General features: G+C 38.5%; 1 protein-coding gene across 2 annotated transcripts in view; it reads left to right on the top strand.

The window, feature by feature from the left end:
• The window catches only part of SCCPDH (saccharopine dehydrogenase (putative)), a 43,451-nt gene that overhangs the window by 11,894 nt on the left and 12,203 nt on the right, over positions 1 to 19,354 (top strand). For both annotated transcript variants that reach the window (XM_077901356.1, XM_077901357.1), the window contains exons 5-9: positions 1,650 to 1,699; positions 16,771 to 16,901; positions 17,580 to 17,697; positions 18,823 to 18,942; positions 19,044 to 19,100. In XM_077901356.1, coding sequence (XP_077757482.1) covers positions 1,650 to 1,699; positions 16,771 to 16,901; positions 17,580 to 17,697; positions 18,823 to 18,942; positions 19,044 to 19,100 — 476 coding nt within the window. The remainder of the gene's footprint in view (positions 1 to 1,649; positions 1,700 to 16,770; positions 16,902 to 17,579; positions 17,698 to 18,822; positions 18,943 to 19,043; positions 19,101 to 19,354) is intronic.

Raw genomic sequence — 19,354 nt, 5'->3', positions numbered from 1 at the left:
TTTGTTTATTTGAGAGAGAGAGTTTGCATGTGCAGTTGCATGCACGCCAAGGTGGGAGGGGTGGAGAGAGAGGGAGAGAGAGTTCCAAGCAAACTCCACGCTAACTGCGGAGCCCAACTCAGGATTGATCCTAGGACCCTGAGATAATGGCCTGAGCTGAAACCAAGAGTGAGTTGCTTAACTGACTGAGCCACACAGGTGCCCCCGAACTGAACATCTTTAAAATACAGAGTCTTCACGTCATGGGCATGGTAGATCCCCATTTATCAAAAAATACTTTTAAGTTTCTAAAGTTCAGCTATTTTCGTCATGATGGTTTTACATATTTCTTACTAAGACTGTTTTTAAATATTTGGTAGTTTCTGTTACTTTGAACACCTTCTTTTCAGGGAGAAATATTACTTTAAGACTTGTTTAAAAACTTTGTTTTCAAATACTGAATGCTAAGAGTGAGTGTTAGCAAGTGCCCCAGCTGATTGTTTGGTACAAGTGACCCACGTCTTATTGTGGTGGTCCACGTTCTTTCTGTGGCTAGGTTAGATCACAGAGCCATAAATCCAGGTTGCATTCTCTGAGAAACTCCAGAATCATCTCAGGGAATTATAGGTCGTGATCTAGGTGTTTGTCAGTGGTCACCTAGTGGCATTTAGGTGATTGTGGTTTTCATCATTGCTGATGATGTGGTTCTTCATTCTCTTTCTCAGGGTCAGCTTTCTAAGGCCCCATGATTTAGTCATCTTTTGGAATTAAAACTAGAAACACCGATTCTTAAGAGATCGCTGTACTTCATTTTATCAGATCTTGAGAATTTGCCCACATGTTTTTTTTGTCTTACTACTCTTGAAAAACTCCATGATTAATTAACCACTATGCCTGTGTATTAGTCCTTGTGGTTGATTTCTCTGTTTCTGGCTTTGGTTTTTCTATTGTTATTTACACTTATTTTTATTTCATTTTAACAGCTTTATTTTAAGTAGTATATAAGCCATCACAGAGACCATCTCACTAAGTTTTCTGTACATTCATTGTAAACCACTACTACTAAGCCTTCTTGAGAGCACTTTTACTGGAAAGCAGAATTCATCCCACAGATGTAATTTTGAGAACTGTGTGCTGATGGCCTTCCAGGGTGAATGAGTGAGCTAAATTGTTGCCTTGTTAGAAGAGATCTATAGTATTAGTTTCAATACTAGAAAATATTTTGCCAGTACTAGCACTTAGACTTTATTCTAACCTACTCTTTCTGACAATTTCCCTGGCTTTAACTGGTAAAGTTATGTTTCATAAGTCTGTTTTCAGTAATAAAACTATTACCAGTATAGATTTTTCTGACTATATCAGCTGTAGGCTTGGTAAAAATGGTCCCAAGAAATAGCAATAATTTGAGGTGCCTGTGTGACTCAGTCAGTTAAGCATCTGCCTTCAGCTTAGGTCATGATCTCAGGATCCTGGGATCAAGTCCTGCATTGGCCTGCCTTCTCAACAGGGAGTCTGTTCCTTCCTCTGTCCTTACCCTACCTGTTCATGCTCTCTCTCTCTCTCAAATAAGTAGATAAAATCTTTTTAAAAATGGGAATAATTTATTACTGCATATCTTAGTTACATAGATTTTATTTAATTTTACTTTTACTGTTCTCTTACTCTTTTAGGTACCCTGACTGCTGTGGAAAGTTTCCTGACTATACATTCCGGACCTGAGGTTAGTTTTTCTGTTTCTCAGGTATTTCTTAAAGTTAACAGAAAAAACATTTTGGAAATGATATATGCCTCCTAAAACAGATTAAGATGAATTAAATATCACATATATTTGTAATTTTTAAGGTGTGAAAGTCACTATGTTTAATTTTAAAAAGTAAAGATGGTAGATTGCTGGTAATTTTACTCAGACTTAAAATAGAATTTTGTTAAAAACAACTGCACAGTTGACTGTGTCAGATGATCCCAACACCAAAATATCTCTCCTTGTTGTGTAATAAATGTTGTCCACCAAGACAATTGTCACCTTAGTGCAAGTCAGGGCACTTGTGTTCTGTCTGTTGCTGTCGTGGCCGTAAAAGAAATGGATGACGAGTCACTGAATGTGTAGTGTACTTGGGAACATGAGACCTGAGATGGTCGCATTCCTGGAGGCCCATGTTTACAATAGGACTTTCATTGCCAGTTGTATCTGAACTAATTCTAGGTCTACATGTGAGCCTCCGCATGTATTTGTTCTCCTTAAAATACATTCATCCAACAAGGTAGTGTGACACAGAAATGAAGAAGATGCAAACCTGTCGTCAAAGAGATACTAATGTAGCTTGGCAGGAAATAGAGATTTTAAAGAGATAGGGTGAAATACTGTAGGAATCAGAGAATGGAGAGTTAATCCAGTTGGAAGGCCAGAGGTAAGAGCTGTCAGGAGAAGCTGTCACATGGACTGAGTGTCAGAGGTTGGTGCCATGGAGCTTGGGAACAGAAGAGGGAGGAGTATGATCAGGATGTAGCTGTTGGATGTTATATGGCATGTTTGGGTAAGAGTAATGGTTCTGGTCATCTAGGTTGTGGTTTCAGGTTAATAAAGAACTATATAAAACATGGTAAAATTCGTGATTACAGAGAGTGTCCACTGGAGTATGAGAATTAAAGGAACTGATAGTTGGCCTCAGTAATTTGGGAATGTCTCCTAGAAGCCTTGCTGAGTTTAGCCCTGAGAAGGGAAGAGCATTTGGAAGATCAGAGGCAATCACCTCAGCAGAGGCTCAGAAGCAAGAATGAGAGATATGCTTGGACATCGGGGGAGCATGCATAAATACCTAGCTCCACCCAGTTTATTTATTTATTTATTTATTTATTTATTTTTTTTGCTCCACCCAGTTTAAACCAGCAACATGCAGAGGAATTTACTGATTTGAATAACCAAAAGTCTCCAGGTGAATAAATAATGTGGCTGGATTTGGATGTTCCAATGGTATTATCAGAGCTTTTTTCCCTGTTGTTTCCTCTTTCATTTCTTTCTTTCTTTTTTTTTTTTTCTCATTAAACTTTTGTTTTAATGGGTCTCAAAATTCTGTGACAGATTTTTGGTCAAGTTGTTTCCATTAAAAAGTACTGATTTTAAAAACTAATAACTTAAAACTGCCACACACGCACACACAAAAAAAAATGGTCCACAAAACATTCTCCTTTCCTTCTGAAGGTTTTACGATGCATTGTTATCATTAACCAGTCTTTTACTATTAAACTTAAATGGCCAATTGACACAAACAGTTCTGAGACCTTTCTTCCACCACTGATTAAGATTGGGGTGGCAGGTATTGGGGATAATATTCATTTAGCCTTCTGAGCTTTCTGGGCAGACTTGGTGACTTTGCCAGCTCCAGCTGCCTTCTTGTCCACTGCTTTGATGACACCCACAGCAACTGTCTGTCTCATGTCACGAACAGCAAAATGGCCCAGAGGAGGATAGTCAGAGAAGCTCTCAACACACATAGGTTTGCCAGGAACCATATCAACAATGGCAGCATCCCCAGATTTCAAGAACTTGGGACCATCTTCCAGCTTCTTTCCAGAACGACGATCTATCTTTTCCTTCAGCTCAGCAAACTTGCAAGCAATGTGAGCTGTGTGACAATCCGGCACAGGTGCATATCCAGCACTGATTTGGCCTGGATGGTTCAGGATAATCACCTGAGCTGTGAAGCTAGCTGCTTCCATTGGTGGGTCATTTTTTCTGTCACCAGCCATGTTGCCACGACGAACATCTTTGACAGATACGTTCTTGACATTGACGCCCACATTGTCCTCAGGAAGAGCCTCACTCAAAGCTTCATGGTGCATTTCAACAGACTTTACTTCAGTTGTAACATTGACTGGAGCAAAGGTGACCACCATATCAGGCTTAAGAACATCAGTCTCCACTCGACCCACTGGGACAGTACCAATACCACCAATTTTGTAGACGTCTTGGAGAGGCAGACACAAGGGCTTATCAGTTGGACGAGTTGGTGGCAGAATGCAATCCAGGGCTTCAAGCAGTGTGGTTCCGCTGGCATTCCCATCTTTACGGGTGACTTTCCACCCCTTGAACCAAGGCATGTTAGCACTTGGCTCCAGCATGTTGTCACCATTCCAACCAGAAATTGGCACAAATGCTACTGTGTCGGGGTTGTAGCTAATTTTCTTAATGTAGGTGCTGACTTCCTTAACGATTTCCTCGTATCTCTTCTGGCTGTAGGGTGGTTCAGTGGAATCCATTTTGTTAACACCAACAATTAGTTGTTTTACACCCAGTGTGTAAGCCAGAAGGGCATGCTCACGGGTCTGCCCATTCTTGGAGATACCTGCTTCAAATTCACCAACACCAGCAGCAACAATCAGGACAGCACAGTCAGCCTGAGATGTGCCTGTAATCATGTTTTTGATAAAGTCTCTGTGTCCTGGGGCTTCAATGATGGTCACATAATACTTGCTGGTCTCGAATTTCCACAGGGAGCTATCAATGGTGATACCACGTTCACGTTCAGCTTTCAGTTTATCCAAGACCCAGGCATACTTGAAGGAGCCTTTTCCCATCTCAGCAGCCTCCTTCTCAAATTTTTCGATAGTTCTTTTGTCGATCCCACCACATTTGTAGATCAAATGGCCAGTAGTGGTAGACTTGCCCGAATCTACGTGTCCAATGACGATGTTGATGTGAGGGTTTTCCTTTCCCATTTTGGTTTAGGTTTAGTGGTGGTTTTCACGACACCTGTGTTCTGGCGGCAAACCCGTTGCGAAAAGCTCCTCTTTCATTTCTTTTCGGGCTCCTCTGTGTAGGCTCAGCACAGCAGGGAAGGTGCTGGCAGTCCCAGGTATACATTGTCCTTATGTTCCCAATTTCCTGGGAACAGCTAGCAGAGTTGTATCAAATGACAGGAAAGATCAGTTAAGTATTGGGTCCTGTGGCTATTCTTGAGCCCTGCAGTATGACCTGGTGTGATGGGAGTAGTCAGGTTGCCTAGGCCTGGGTTATAGGCCTCTGGGGGCAAGGGGGGCAGAGAGTCAGGCCTGTGTCCAACATGGAACTAGTTCCAGATAGGAAAGAGTGTTTTATAAGCAGAAGTTGCAGTAGAGGATTGCAGGGAATTGGCACAGGACTGACAAAACACAGATGTCCACAACAGGGAGATCGTGAGAAAATTGGTAGAATAGAAAAGAGGCTTCTTTTGAAGAAGCAGCAGGAGATGCAATTGGAAAGATGAGGTGATATAACAAAGGTGTCTTCCCTTTACTAGAGGGATGAAAAAGCCATTGAGTGAATGGTTTTTGCCAGGAAGCCTTCCTAGAGTTTTTGTGAGTACAGATTTTGAAGCTGGACTGCCGGGGCTTGAATTCTGGCTCTGTCACTTATCAGTGATGTGACTGTGGGCAAGTATGCTACACTTATCTTCAGGGCACCTCATTTCCTTCATCCATAAAAGGAGATGGTAATAGTATCTACTTCATATGGTCTCTCTGAGACTGTGAGGACTAAATTAGTCAGTGAATATAAATCAGAACAGTAGTTGGCAGTTAGCAAATTGCTCAGTAAATGTTTTAAATATTATTTTTATTAGTATTATTTGAGCTTTAAGTTGGGGCTTAGTTCAGGAGAAGAGAGTTGAAGCATCCACACCAGTGCAGTTCCCTCTCTCATTCCTCTTAAAGCAAGATACACAGCCTGAATTTTACAAGAATGGGACAGATTCTGTGTATCCCTAGTCACTGAATTGTTCTCCTGCCCCTCCTTATCTTTCTCTTCCCCTGGAGATTTTTTATTTTACATAAAAAATTGTACCATAGACCATATGCTTGGTTATCAAGCAAGACTCACAGAATTTCAGAGGATCAAAATCATATACTGTGAAACAGGCCCGTCTAGTAGGTCTTCCCACAATGATGGAAATGTATGTGTGCTGTGTAGTGGCTTATGTATTGACTGTTGTAGCTCTAGGCAGGTCACCCCATGGCCTTTTATTTATTTAGTTTTTTGAAGATTTATTAGAGAGAGCAAGTGAGCACACAGTTGGGGAGGGGCAGAGGGAGAGAGAAAGAGAGAGAATCTGAAACAGGCTCTGCAATGAGCACGGAACTCGAAGAGGGGCTCCATCTCTGGATCCTGAGATGACAACCTGAGCTGAAACCAAGAGTCAGATGCTTAACTGACTGAGCCACCCAGGCACCTCAGCCCATGGCCTTTTTTATATGCGCACAAGCTAAGGATGATTTTTACCTTTTTAAAGGGCCATGGTAGAAATATAAAGAAGAATATGTAGTAGAAACCATATGTGGCCTGTAAAACCTAAGGGTCAGATCTTTCTGAGACCATTTGCCAACACCTACCCTAGAGCAGGTTTTAGACTACCGTGCAATTATAGTAGAAATCAGTGAAGAGATAACATGAAAATCTCTGTATATTTGGGTATTATGAAATGTATTTTATTTTATTTTATTTTTTTTTTTTTTAAAGATTTTATTTATTTATTCATGATAGTCACACAGAGAGAGACGGAGAGGCAGAGACACAGGCAGAGGGAGAAGCAGGCTCCATGCACCGGGAGCCCGACGTGGGATTCGATCCCGGGTCTCCAGGATCGCGCCCTGGGCCAAAGGCAGGCGCCAAACCGCTGCGCCACCCAGGGATCCCTGAAATGTATTTTAAATTTAGGTCATCAACCCAGATCTTTTTCCTAAGCTCCAAACTTAAAACCTCCAGTGACCTAATTGAACACTTGTTAGAGCTCCCAAACTCTGTCTTGTCCAAATGTGCTCCAACCTCAGCTTATTTGTACCAATTTCAGTTGGCAGTGATGTGTCCTGCCACAAGTTCAGGTCAGATGGTGGGGTCATTGCTGTGTCTGTTCTCTGAAACCCAAATCCTATCTGTCAGGAAATCCTGTTGATTCTGCCGTCACAATACATCAGAATCTGATCACTCTTCACCTTTCTCTTTCTACCACCCTATGCTTGCTACCATCTGTTCCTCTACAGCCAGGATGATCCTGTTCAGACACAACTTGGATTGTGTCCTTCCAGTAGCATGCAAGATTATAAGTGATCTGGCCCCTGTTCCCTCTCCAACCTCCCGTTCACCCTGTTCATACTCCCTCATTTACACTGACTTCTGCGTCCTCTTGCAAACACTCCAGCACACTTCCGCCAGAGTGCTTTTATGTTAGCTATCGCCTTTTCCCTGAAATCCATCTCAGAGACGTTTGCATGACTGACACCCTCATCTTCTCCTTCAAGTCTTTTCTCAAATGTCACCTTTCTGATGAAGTCTACCTGGATAGTTCCATTTAAAATTGCAAACTTAAAAAAATAATAATAATAAAATTGCAAACTTAATTCCTTTGCCCATCATTTTCAGTTCATCACATGTACTCTTTGTCCTTTTTCCTATAGTGCTTCTCACCTTCTAAATTCTATGTATTGTATTTTCTATTGAGTTTGTCACCCTGTCTGGAATGTGAGCACCACGAATAGAAGGATCTTTGTTTAATTCACCAAGCACCCAGAACAGGGCTGGTCACCTAGCACGAGCTCAGTGTTTATTGGCTAACTTGAACAGACAAAGCTCACTTAACTTTAATTCTAAAAACCTCCAAGAACAATTCCAGAGTGCAGAAGGAACATAGATGTAAAAATCCTAAATAAAATATTAGCAAATTAAAAGCAGTAATACATGAAAAGGATACATTTTGACTAAGTTTTAGAGAGGAATAGGAGGGTTTGTATTATATAATTCCCATAGTCTACCTCACTAACAGGTTAAATGGGGATAGTTCTATGATAATTTCAACAGAGAAAAGATGTTTGACAAAGTGTACTATCTCTTCATGATTAATACTTAGAGCAAGCCAGAAGTAGAAGGAAAGATTATCTTTTTTAAAAAAGTTATAACAAAGATGATACCCAGTGTTTAACACTGAAAACTTTTGCTCTGAGCTCAGGAATAAGACCTGGGTGCCCACTGTCATTACGTCAGCCAGATTGTAGGCAGAGCAGTAATACAGGAAAAGAGAGAAACTGTATGTAGATTGGAAAAGAAGAAACAAAGGTATTTTCAGCAGATGATATAATTTTGAATGTAGGAAATTCCAAAGAAATCTATAGGCAATATTATTAGAATTAATAAATGAGTTTCATAAATTGCTGGAAAAAATTCTTTTTCTTACCTGATTTCCTTGGCTAGACCCTCCAGTACAGTGGGGAGCTGAAGTGGCAAAAGTAGACATCCTTATCTGGCTGTGGCTTTTTATAGGTGCTCTTTATCAGGTTGAGGAAATTTCCTTCTATTCCTAGTTTGTTGAGTGTTGTTAACATGAAGGGTGTTATATTTTATCAAATGCTTTTTCTGCAACTCTTGAGACAGTCGTGTGGTTTTTGTTTTTTGTATATTGCTGATTTAGTTTGCTAGTGTTTTGTTGATGATTTTTGCATCCATATTCGTCAGGAACATTGTCTATAGTTTTCTGGTGATGTCTCTCTGGTTTTGGTATCAGAGTAATTAGTACTGACCTTTTAGGAAGAGTTTGTCAAGAATTGGTGTTAAATCTTCTTTACATGGTAGAATTCATCAATGAGATCATCTGTGCCTAAGCTTTTCTTTGTGGGAAGTTTTTGATTATTCAATCTCTTCTTATCGGTTTATTTGGATATTCTATTTCCTCTTAAGTCAGTTTTGGTGGTTTGCATCTGCATTAGTTTTCTAGGCCTGCCATAACGAACTACCACACACTGGATTGCTTAATAAACAGAAACTTGATATTCTAACAGTCCCAGAGGCTAGAAGTTGGAGATCAAGGTATTGGTAAGGTTGGTTCCTTCAGAGGCTTTGAGGGAAAATATGCTTCATATTTCTCTCCTGGCTTCTGGTGGTTTGCTGGCTGTCCTGGGCATTCTGGGCATGTAGATGCTGCACTCTGATCTCTGTTCCATCTTCACGTGGCGTGGCTCCCTGTGTGCATGCCTGTGTCCACATTTCACCTTTATTAAGGACACCAGCCATTCTGGATTGGGGACTTACCTACTGTAGTATGACCTCACCTTACCTAATTACATCTACAACAACCCTATTTTCAAATAAGGCCACATTTTAAGGTATTAGCAGTTAGGACTTCAGCCTTTGAATTTGGGGAGACAAAGTTAAGTCTGTAACAGTATCTTTCTAGGAGTTTGTCCATTTCATCCAGGTTGTCTTATTTGTGGGTATTCATAGTATTCTCTCATACCCCTTTTTGTTTCTGTAAGGTTGGTAGTAATGTTCTTTCTTTCATTCCAGATTTTAGTAATTTGAGTGCTTTGTCAGTCTGGCACCAAGTTTGTCAATTTGGTTGATTTCTTCAAAGAAATTTGATTTCATTGATTTTCGCTATTTTTTCTATTGTTTCATTTATTTACATTCTAGTCTTTATTATTGCTAGACACAGAATTAATACAAAAATCAGTTGCATTTCTATATACCAGCTACAGTTAGGAAATGAAATTTTTAAAAAATGACCATTCTTATTAGCATAGAAAAAATTAAGTACCTAAGACTGGTAATAGAAAAATGTGCAATATTTCTGTGGATAAAACTATAACACATGATTGGAGACCTTAAGGAAAACAAGTAAGTGGAAGGATCCACTATAATCTTGATTAGGGGGACTCAATTTTGTTACAGTGTCAGTTTTCCTCAAATTGTTTTATAATCCCATGTAATTCCAATCAAAAGCTGAAACAGGTTTTTGTTTGTTTGTTTTGCTTTGTTATGGTGTGCAACTTGACAAGCTAATTCTAAAATATTTATGGAAACGCAGAGGGCTGAGAATAACTGAGACATTCTTGAAGGCGAAAAAGGTAGAAAGATGCTCTTGGATATCAAGACTTACTTAATTAGCAGTGGGACATCAGGCCTGGAACAGAGGAGAGAGCTCAGTGTAGTTCATGCATGTGTGAGCACTTGATTTATGGGAATGGGGCTTTTTAGGAGATGATGCTGGGACCACTCAATATCCAAGTGGAGAGAAATGAAATTGAATTCATGCTTTGCACTATGTACAAAAATCATGTTTAGGTGAATTACCCACCTACGTGCAAAAGGCAACACAGTGAAGCTTCTAGAAGATGACATGTATTTCATGGCCTCTGGGTTAGGAATTACTTTTTTCCTCTCACACATACATATATTTTATTGTTTTTTAATGAGGTATAATTGACATATAATATTTAATTAGTTTGAGGTGTACAACAGAATGATTTGATATTTATGTATACTGCAGTATATTGTGAAACGATTACCACAATAAATCTAGTTAACATCTATCTCCATATATACTTGGAAATTTGTTTTTCTTGTGAGGAATTTTTTTTTTTTTTTTTTTTTTTTTTTTAGTAGGCCTACCATGCCCAGTTTTGAGTGCAACACAGGGTTTGAACTCACAACCCTGAAATCAAGCCCTGGGGCTGAGACCAAGAACCTGATGCTTAACCATCTGAGCCACCCAAGCACCCCCTTGTGATGAAAATTTTTAAGCTTCTCTCTTAGCAACTTTCACATATGCAATATAGTATTAACTATTGTCACCAGGCTGTATTGAATGGTTTGTAAAAGAGACACAAAAGGCATTAGATATAAAGAAAAAGTGATAAATTTGTGTACATTTAAAATTGAGAATATCTGTTTATAAAAAGATACCATTTAGAAAATTAAGTTTTTAATTTTAATTTCAGTGTAGTTAACATACAGTATTATATTAATTTCAGGTGTATGACATAGTGATTCCACACTTCCATACATTACCTGCTGCTCAACATGACAGGTGCACTCTTTAATCCCCATCATCTGTTTCACTCATCCCCTACCTGCCCGCCTCTGGTGACCAGCAATGTGTTCTCTAGAGTTAAGAGTCTGTTTCTTAGTTCCTCTCTGCCTCTTTTTTCCCTTCACTTGTTTTCTTTCTTAAATTCCACCTGTGAGTGAAATCATTTGCTATTTGTCTTTCTCTGACTGACTTATTTCGCTTAGCATAATACTCTCTAGCTCCATCCATATTGTTGGAAATGGCAAGAGTTTTTTGTTTTTTTTTTTTTTTTTTTGGCTAAAGTGTATGAGTATATCCTCTTTATCTACTCATCTATCAGTGGACACTTGGGTTGCTTCCAGTTTTTGGCTATTGTAGATGATGCTGCAATAAACATCGGGTGCATGTATCCCTTTGAATTCATGTTTTTGTATTCTTTGTGTAAATACCCACTAGTGTGATTGCTGGATCATAGGGAAGTTCTATTTTTAACTTTTTAAAAAAGATTTTATTTATTTATTTATGAAAGACACACAGATAGAGAGGCAGACACAGGCAGAGGGAGAAGCAGGCTCCATGCAGGGAGCCCAATGTGGGACTCGATCCTGGGACTCCAGGATCACGCCCTGGGCCAAAGGCAGGCACTAAACTGCTGAGACACCCAGAGATCCCCTCTATTTTTGAAGAACCTCCGTACTGTTTTCCAAGTGGCTGCACCAGTTTGCATTCCCATCAACAGAGCACAAGGGTTCCTTTTTCTCTGCATCCTTGCCAACACCTATGGCTTCTTGTGTTGTTGATTTTGGCCATTCTCCCAGGTGTGAAATGATATTTCATTATAGTTTTGATTTGCATTTTCCTGATAATTAGTCTTTTTATGAGTCTGTCTGTTGGCCATCTGTATGTCTTTGGAGAAATGTGTGTTCATGTCTTCTGACCATTTTTTTAAAAATATTTTTTTATTTATTTATGATAGTCACAGAGAGAGAGAGAGAGAGAGGCAGAGACATAAGGCAGAGGGAGAAGCAGGCTCCATGCACCGGGAGCCCGATGTGGGATTCGATCCCAGGTCTCCAGGATTGCGCCCTGGGCTAAAGGCAGGCGCCAAACCACTACGCCACCCAGGGATCCCCTTCTGACCATTTTTTAACTGCATTATTTGGGGGGTTTTTGGGTATTGTGTCAGTTTTTTTTGTGTGTGTATTTTGGATACTAACTCCTATGATATATGTCATTTGCAAATATCTTCTCCCATTCAGTAGGTTGTCTTTTAGTTTTGTTGATTGTTTCCTTTGTTGTACAGAAACTTTTTATTTTGATGTAGTCCCAACAGTTTAATTTTGCATTTATTTCCCTTTGCCACATATCTAGAAAAACACTGCTACAGCCAATGTCAGAGACATTCCCTGTGCTCTCTTTTAGGGGTTTTGTGGTTTCATGTCTCACATTTAGGTCTTTAATCCATTTTGAGGTTTTCTTTTTGTGTATGGTATAAGAAAGTGGTCCAGTTTCATTCCTTTATATGTAGTTGTCCAGTTTTCCCAGCACCATTTGTTCAAGAGACTTTCTCCACTGGATACTGTTCTGGTTTGTCAAAGACTAATTGTCCATATAATTGTGGGTTTATTTCTGAGTTTTCTGTTTTATTCCACTGATCTGTGTCTATTTTTTGTGCTGTACTGTTTTGATTACAATAGCTTTGTTTATATAACTTGAAGTCTGGAATTGTGATACTTCTGGTTTTGTTTTTCTTTTTCAAGATTGCTTTGGCTATTCAGGGTCTTTAGAGATTCCATACAAATTTTATTTTTTAATTTTAACTTTAAGGTTTTCTTTTTTAAAAAAATTTTTTTAGATTTTTTAAAATGTATTTATTCATGATAGACATAGAGAGGCAGAGACACAGGCAGAGGGAGAAGCAGGCTCCCTGCCGGGAACCCGACGTGGGACTCGATCCCGGGACTCCAGGACCGCACTCTGGGCCAAAGGCAGATGCCAAACCACTAAGCCACCCAGGGATCCCCAACTTTAAGGTTTTCTTTTGAGAGAGTATGCATGAGCAGGAAGGAAGAGAGGGAGAGAGGGAGAGAGAATCTCAAGCGGACTCTGTACTCAGTGTGGAGCCCAGCATGGGGCTAGATCCCACAACCCTGAGATCATGATCTGAGCTGAAACCAAGAGTTGACTGCTTAACCAATTAGCCACCCAGGTGCCTCAGAGATTCCATACAAATTTTAGGATTGTTCTCTGAAGAATGCTACTGGTATTTTGATAGGGATTACATTAAATCTGTAGATTGTTTTAGATAATATAGACATTTTAACAATATTTGTTCTTTGAACCCATTAGCATGGAATGAATGTCTTTCCATTTCTAGGTATCATCTTCAGTTTCTTTCCTTGGTGTTTATAGTTTTCAGAGTACAGGTCTTTAATACTCTTTGGTTAAGCTTGTTCCTAGGTATTTTATTATTTTTGTACAATTATAAATAGGATTGATTCCTTGATTTCTCTTCTTCATTACTGGTGTATAGAAATGCAACAGATTTCTTTGCATTGATTTTGGGTCCTGTGACTTTAACTGAATTTTTTTCTTTTTAATTAGAGAGTGCATGCATGGGTGAGTGGGGGTAGGGGCAGAGGAAGAGCTCAAATCCTCTTTCAGACTCTGCAGAGCCTGGTGTGGGACTTGATCCCAGGACCCTGAGACCATGACCTGAGCTGAAATCAAGAGCCAACTGCTTACCTGACTGAGCCAGCCAGGTGCCCCTTAACTGAATTTTTTTTTTTTTTATCAGCTCCAGCAGTTTTTTGGTGGAGTCTTGGGTTTTCTACATAGAGTATCATGTCATCTGTAAATAGTTAAGTGTTTTACTTCTTCCTTACCAGTTGGGATGCTTTTTACTTATTTTTGTTGTCTGATTGCTGTGGCTAGGACTTCTAGTACTATGTTGAATAAAAGTGGTGAGATTGGACACTCTTGCCTTATTTCCAGATCTTAGGGAAAAAACTCTCAAACTTTCCCCATTTACAGATGGTGTTAGCTGTGGGTTTTTCTAGATGGTCTTTATTATGCTGAGGTATGTTCACTCTAAATGTACTTTGTAATGGATGTTGTACTTTATCGTGCTTTTTCTGCATCTGTTGAAATGATCATATGGTTTTTATCCTTTCTCTCATTGATGTGATGTATCATGGTTGATGTGTGGAATACTGAACCATCCTTGCATCCTGGGAATAAATCCCACTTGATTGTAGTGAATGACTTTTTTAATGTATTATTGGATTCAGTTAGCTAGTATTTTGTTGAGGATTTTTGTAGCTATGTTTATCAGAGATATTGGCCTGTAGTTCTTTTTTTGGGGGTAGTATCTTTATCTGGCTTTGGTATCAGGGTAATGCTGGCCTCATAGAATGAATTTGGAAGTTTTCCTTCCTTTTCCACTTTTTGAAATAGTTTGAGAAGAATAGGTGTTTGGTAGAATTCACCTGTGAAGCTGTCTGGTCCTGGACTTTGTTTATTGGGAGTTTTTTTTTTATAACTGATCAATTTCATTGCTGGTAATCAGTCTGTTCAAATCTTCTGTTTCTTCCTGCCTCAGTTTTGTTAGGTCATATGTTTCTAGGAATTTATCCATTTCATCTAGGTTGTCCAATTTGTTGGCATATAGTTTTTCATAATATTCTCTAAAAATTGTATTTCTGTAGTGTTTGTTATTATTTCTCCTCTTTCTTTTGTGACTTTAAATTCTCTCTCTCTCTCTCTCTCTCTCTCTCTGATTCTGGTTAGAGATTTATCAATTTTGTTGATCTTTTCAAAGAACCATCTCCTGGTTTTGATTGCTTCTATTGCTTTTTAGTTTTCTGTATCATATATTTCTGCTCTAATTTTTATTTCCTTCCTTCTGCTAGTTTTGAGTTTTGTTTGTTGTTGTTTTTCTAGCTCCTTTAGGAGTGAGATTAGGCTGTGTATTTGAGATTTTTCATTCTTCTTGAGGTAGGCCTGTACGGCTATAAACATCCTTTTTAGAACTGCTTTTGCTGTATCCCAGAGGTTTTGGACTGTCATATTTTCATTTTCATTTGTTTCCATGTAATTTTTATTTCCAGAGTAGGAGTTATTTCTAACACATGATGAATTTTAACATCACAGTTTTGGGTATAAAAGGCCAAATTCAAAGAAATATAGGCTGTGTGCTTCCATTTCTGTAAAGTTTACAAACAGGCAAAATTCACTGTACTGTTTAGAAATAAATACTTAGGTGGTAAAACTCTAAGGAAAAGCAAGTATTTGTCTTTATTACTATGAAAGTGGGACAGGAGGACCTTCTGAGCTACAGGGTTGTTTGTTTCATAATTTCATTTAATTGTATATTTATGTTTTGTGTACTTTTTCAGTAAGATAAACAGGCTTTTTTTTTTTTAAGATTTTATTTATTTATTCATGAGAGACACACAGAGAGAGAGGCAGAGACACAGGTAGAGGGAGAAGCAGGCTCCATGCAGGGAACCTGACATGGGACTCGATCCCGGGTCTCCAGGATCAGGCCCTGGGCCGAAGGCGGCGCTAAATTGCTGAGCCACCTGGACTGCCAAGATAAACAGTTTTTAAAACTGGAATGTAATTTGTCCTTTTTGATGGCTTATTTGTATAAGAGGATATTCTTAGGTTTTCAACAAGCTGTTTTCTTCTGGTATTTGCAAGTCTTTCATTTTTTAATTTTTATTTAAAGATTTTGTTTTTAAGTAATCTCTACAAGGGTCACATGCTCCAACAACCAAGCCAGTGAGGTGCCCCTGGGAATCTCTGTATTTGCAAATCACATTGACTAAACCCAGATTTAGAGTAGTTTCACATAGAACATCTCAGACTTCCAACCCTGTTTGTTTTAACACAACAGAAGATACTAATCTTTATCAAAATGGAAGCTAAGTTTGGTGTCTCTCTGCCTTCCATTGTCATCAAAGTTCTGATATAAACACCTGAATCTTCTGATGCTTTTATTGTTTCTCTTGTCCTGCTTATTAACAAGCAACAGTATCTTCACATGAGCTTTACTGATGATACTCCTCCTTCAAAATCTTGTGACCAACTTGGTTTTTAATATTTCTAATAACTGTTCATTCAAACAAGTTAAACTACATGTAAGGCAGGACTTAAAGTTATAAATGAAGCATAAGATATTTACATAACAGAGAATTAAAAGGCTCACATAGAAATTAGGTAAAGAAGCTTGGGCACTAATGAGTCCCCAGGTTAGATCCTTGCCTGTACTCTCCTTTCTGTCCCTTGCTTCTAATGGGCATTGGAGGTGAGGGTGGTGGAAGGGTAATTATGTTAGAAAAATGGGAAGCACTGAAAGGTGGGAAATAAGTGAATGAATGAGTCTGGGTAAGATAAGCAAGGTCTATTCTGGCTACAGTTTCAGAAAGAAATTGAAGTGAAAGAAATTAAAATATAAATCATATTAGTAAGCCTTAAAATGAAAAAAGAAAGTATTTTAACAAGACTTATGTGGAAGATATTTATATAGCTTGGGGTTATAGTAAGGGGTGTTGGGGTTGGTGGGGCACCAAGGACGACAGGGCTGGAATAGGTGTGTACATTATGTATGTGTGCGTAAATATGCACATGAACACATCTTGAAATTTGGGGGAATCATCACAGGGATAGGAATTAGGTTAATTTTGAAGGAGTATGGTCAGTTGAGTGAAAATGCAGAGGTGCAACTCAGTGCCATACTGAAAGGAGCATAAGTGATGGTGGGAAGGAAGAAGAGTATACGTGGGTATAAATATCAAATGTGATCAAGTTAGTGTGTGTTAGGCCTGCCTGAAAATTCCTCTCAAGATTGTTAAATAAAAGATTATGGCTTCCTCAAATAGAGGCAAAATGTTCTCTGTAACCATTCTAAATTCCTTGGTTTTATAGTTCAGTAATTATCCCCTAAGTCGTGTTTTTTTACCTTTTGAATTTTTATTAGGGGTTGTGCATTCATGATGGTACCTGGAAGTCTGCAGTTTATGGTTTTGGAGATCAGAGTAATTTGAAAAAACTGCGAAACGAGTCAAATCTGAAACCTGTCCCAATTGTTGGTCCAAAATTGAAAAGAAGGTATGTTAACTCAAAATCTCTTCTTTAGTATATCGAGTCTAAGTATATTGCTGTTGGTGTGGTTATTAATAAAGTATGCCACTTAGAAAAGCCTGAGACTGTTGTAGTGAGTTCAGGATTATCTTCCTAGCTAAATAAAATATAATTAATGTATTATCCTAAGCTTAAGTACTTCATATGTAATAATATATTTGTATTCTGGAAGAAAATGGATTTTTGTGCCTTTTTTCACTATCATTTTCAAAATCAAATACCAGTTAAATTTTATGCAGTAAAACTGCCATTTTAAAATGTGATTGTGAAAACTTTTTATGTGAGAACTCTAAACTCATACTAGGGTTTGGCTGTTGAACATTCTTTTTATCAGTACTGTCTAAGGAGATTGATGGGGTAAAATATATTTGTCCTGTGCCCTTGGTATGAAGAATACTGCTCTGTCCACTCGTCACTGGTTTGGTGCAGGTGTAGAGAACACAGGATAGATACTAAGAGAAATTTTAATTAAGAGTAGACCTGCCATCGCTTCTTGGCCTTTTGGCTAAGATCAAGTGAAGAGCAGACCTGCCATCTTTGTTGTCATTACTGCCCTGAGAAAATCTCTATTTTTTATTTAGAAATTTGCCAAGTTAACTGTGAGTAGAGAAAATGCATCATACTCTTCATGGGTCTGTCTTACAGGTGGCCAATTTCTTACTGCAGAGAACTGAATAGCTATTCTATTCCTTTCTTGGGAGCGGATGTCTCTGTTGTGAGGCGGACTCAGCGTTACTTGCATGAGAATTTGGAGCAATCGCCTGTAAGTGCATACAATTTAATTTAAAATTTTTTTTTATTTTTGGGTTTTTTTTTTAAAGATTTTATTTATTTATTCATGAGAGAGGCAGAGACATAGGCAGAGGGAGAAGCAGGCTCTCCCTACAGGGAGCCCAGTGCAAAACTTAATCCCAGAACCCTGGAATCACAAACTGAGCTGAAGACAGACCCTCAACTACTGAGCCACCCAGGCATCCCACGATTTAATTTTTTTTTTCCACGATTTAATTTTTAATGAAGAGTATTCTATTCATTATTGCTCCTCCTACCTGTTTAGGATTTTTATGTTTACAAAGCAAAAAAAAGAAGGCTAAATTAATGCAGGTTTTGGTTTCTGGAAGTGTGAGAATCAGTAGTGTATAAAGCATTTTGCATTTTATGGGGGCAGATATATATAGCCTCCCCCATAATTCAAGTCTGGCCATCTGCGTACCTTGTTAATGAAACAACAGCAGCAAATTTCGTCCAGGAAATGCTGGTGTCATGAACACCCAGCAACCCACTTGAGGGTTTTAGCTTCAAGGATACTCTGTTGCTTGTGGAGATGTCTGAATTCTTAGGTCTTTCAACCTCCAACCTTTGGAGTGACATTCCTTTTGGTGAGGGAAGTGATTGCCCCCATTTCTGAGACTTGAAGAGGAAACCATATCTCAATTTAAAAGATTATTTTCTCAAAGAAGATTATTTTCTCTATTTAAAAGATTCTTTAAATCTTTTATTTAAAAATTATATTCTCTGTTTAAAAGATTATTTTCTCAATTTAAAAGATTATTTTCTCAAAGAAGAAGTTGTAAGTAGAATCTGTATTTTATAATAGGTAATCACTAAATTTAGATATGTTCATGTGGTCTTTTTATGTATGGATCATGGGGACTTTTGTGTTCAGGTAGAGGAAGCTAATTATCATTTGCAACAATTTCTACTATAAACAATATGCTTCCAGTGTCTGGTTTCTAAACAAGCTTTTAAAGCATAACATGTTCATAAAGTGGAAACTGCTTTTGCTCAGTGTTGATGACTATGGAGTAAGTTATAAATAGCTAACATTATTGATTTCCTCAGTCTACAAAAGTAGGGAGTAACCTTCTGACCTCGCATCATTATCCAGGTTCAGTATGCCGCTTATGTGACTGTGGGAGGCATCACCTCCGTTATTAAGCTGATGTTTGCAGGACTTTTCTTTTTATTCTTTGTGAAGTGTGGCATTGGCAGACAGCTTCTCATAAAAGTAAGTGATACTTTTATGAAATTAGGTCTTTAGAAATATTTTCCATGAGTTTAAAAAAATATATCACTGAGGGTTTTGTTTTGTTTTGTTTTTTCCTTTAGTTTCCATGGCTCTTCTCCTTTGGTTATTTTTCAAAACAAGGTCCAACACAAAAACAGGTAACCCTTCCTTTTGTATACAACTCTTTAATAATTTTCTTTATTTTTTTATTTTTCCTCAGTGCGTTTACTACAACAGGTAAGACTTGAGCACTTAACTGTGTTTCAGTATGCTTTTATGTTCGTCACATAAATTAGGTGGCTTAGTCTCTTAAAACACCCTTAGAGTGGGTATTCTCTCCACTTTACAGATGAGACCCTACTCTTCCGCCATCTTGCCCCTCCTCTCCACTTTACAGATGAGAAGCCTGAGG

Source organism: Canis aureus, chromosome 6, assembly GCF_053574225.1.
Source record: "Canis aureus isolate CA01 chromosome 6, VMU_Caureus_v.1.0, whole genome shotgun sequence".
In the NCBI taxonomy this organism is placed as follows: Eukaryota; Metazoa; Chordata; class Mammalia; order Carnivora; family Canidae; genus Canis; species Canis aureus.
This window is presented reverse-complemented; position numbering and strand designations above follow the sequence as displayed.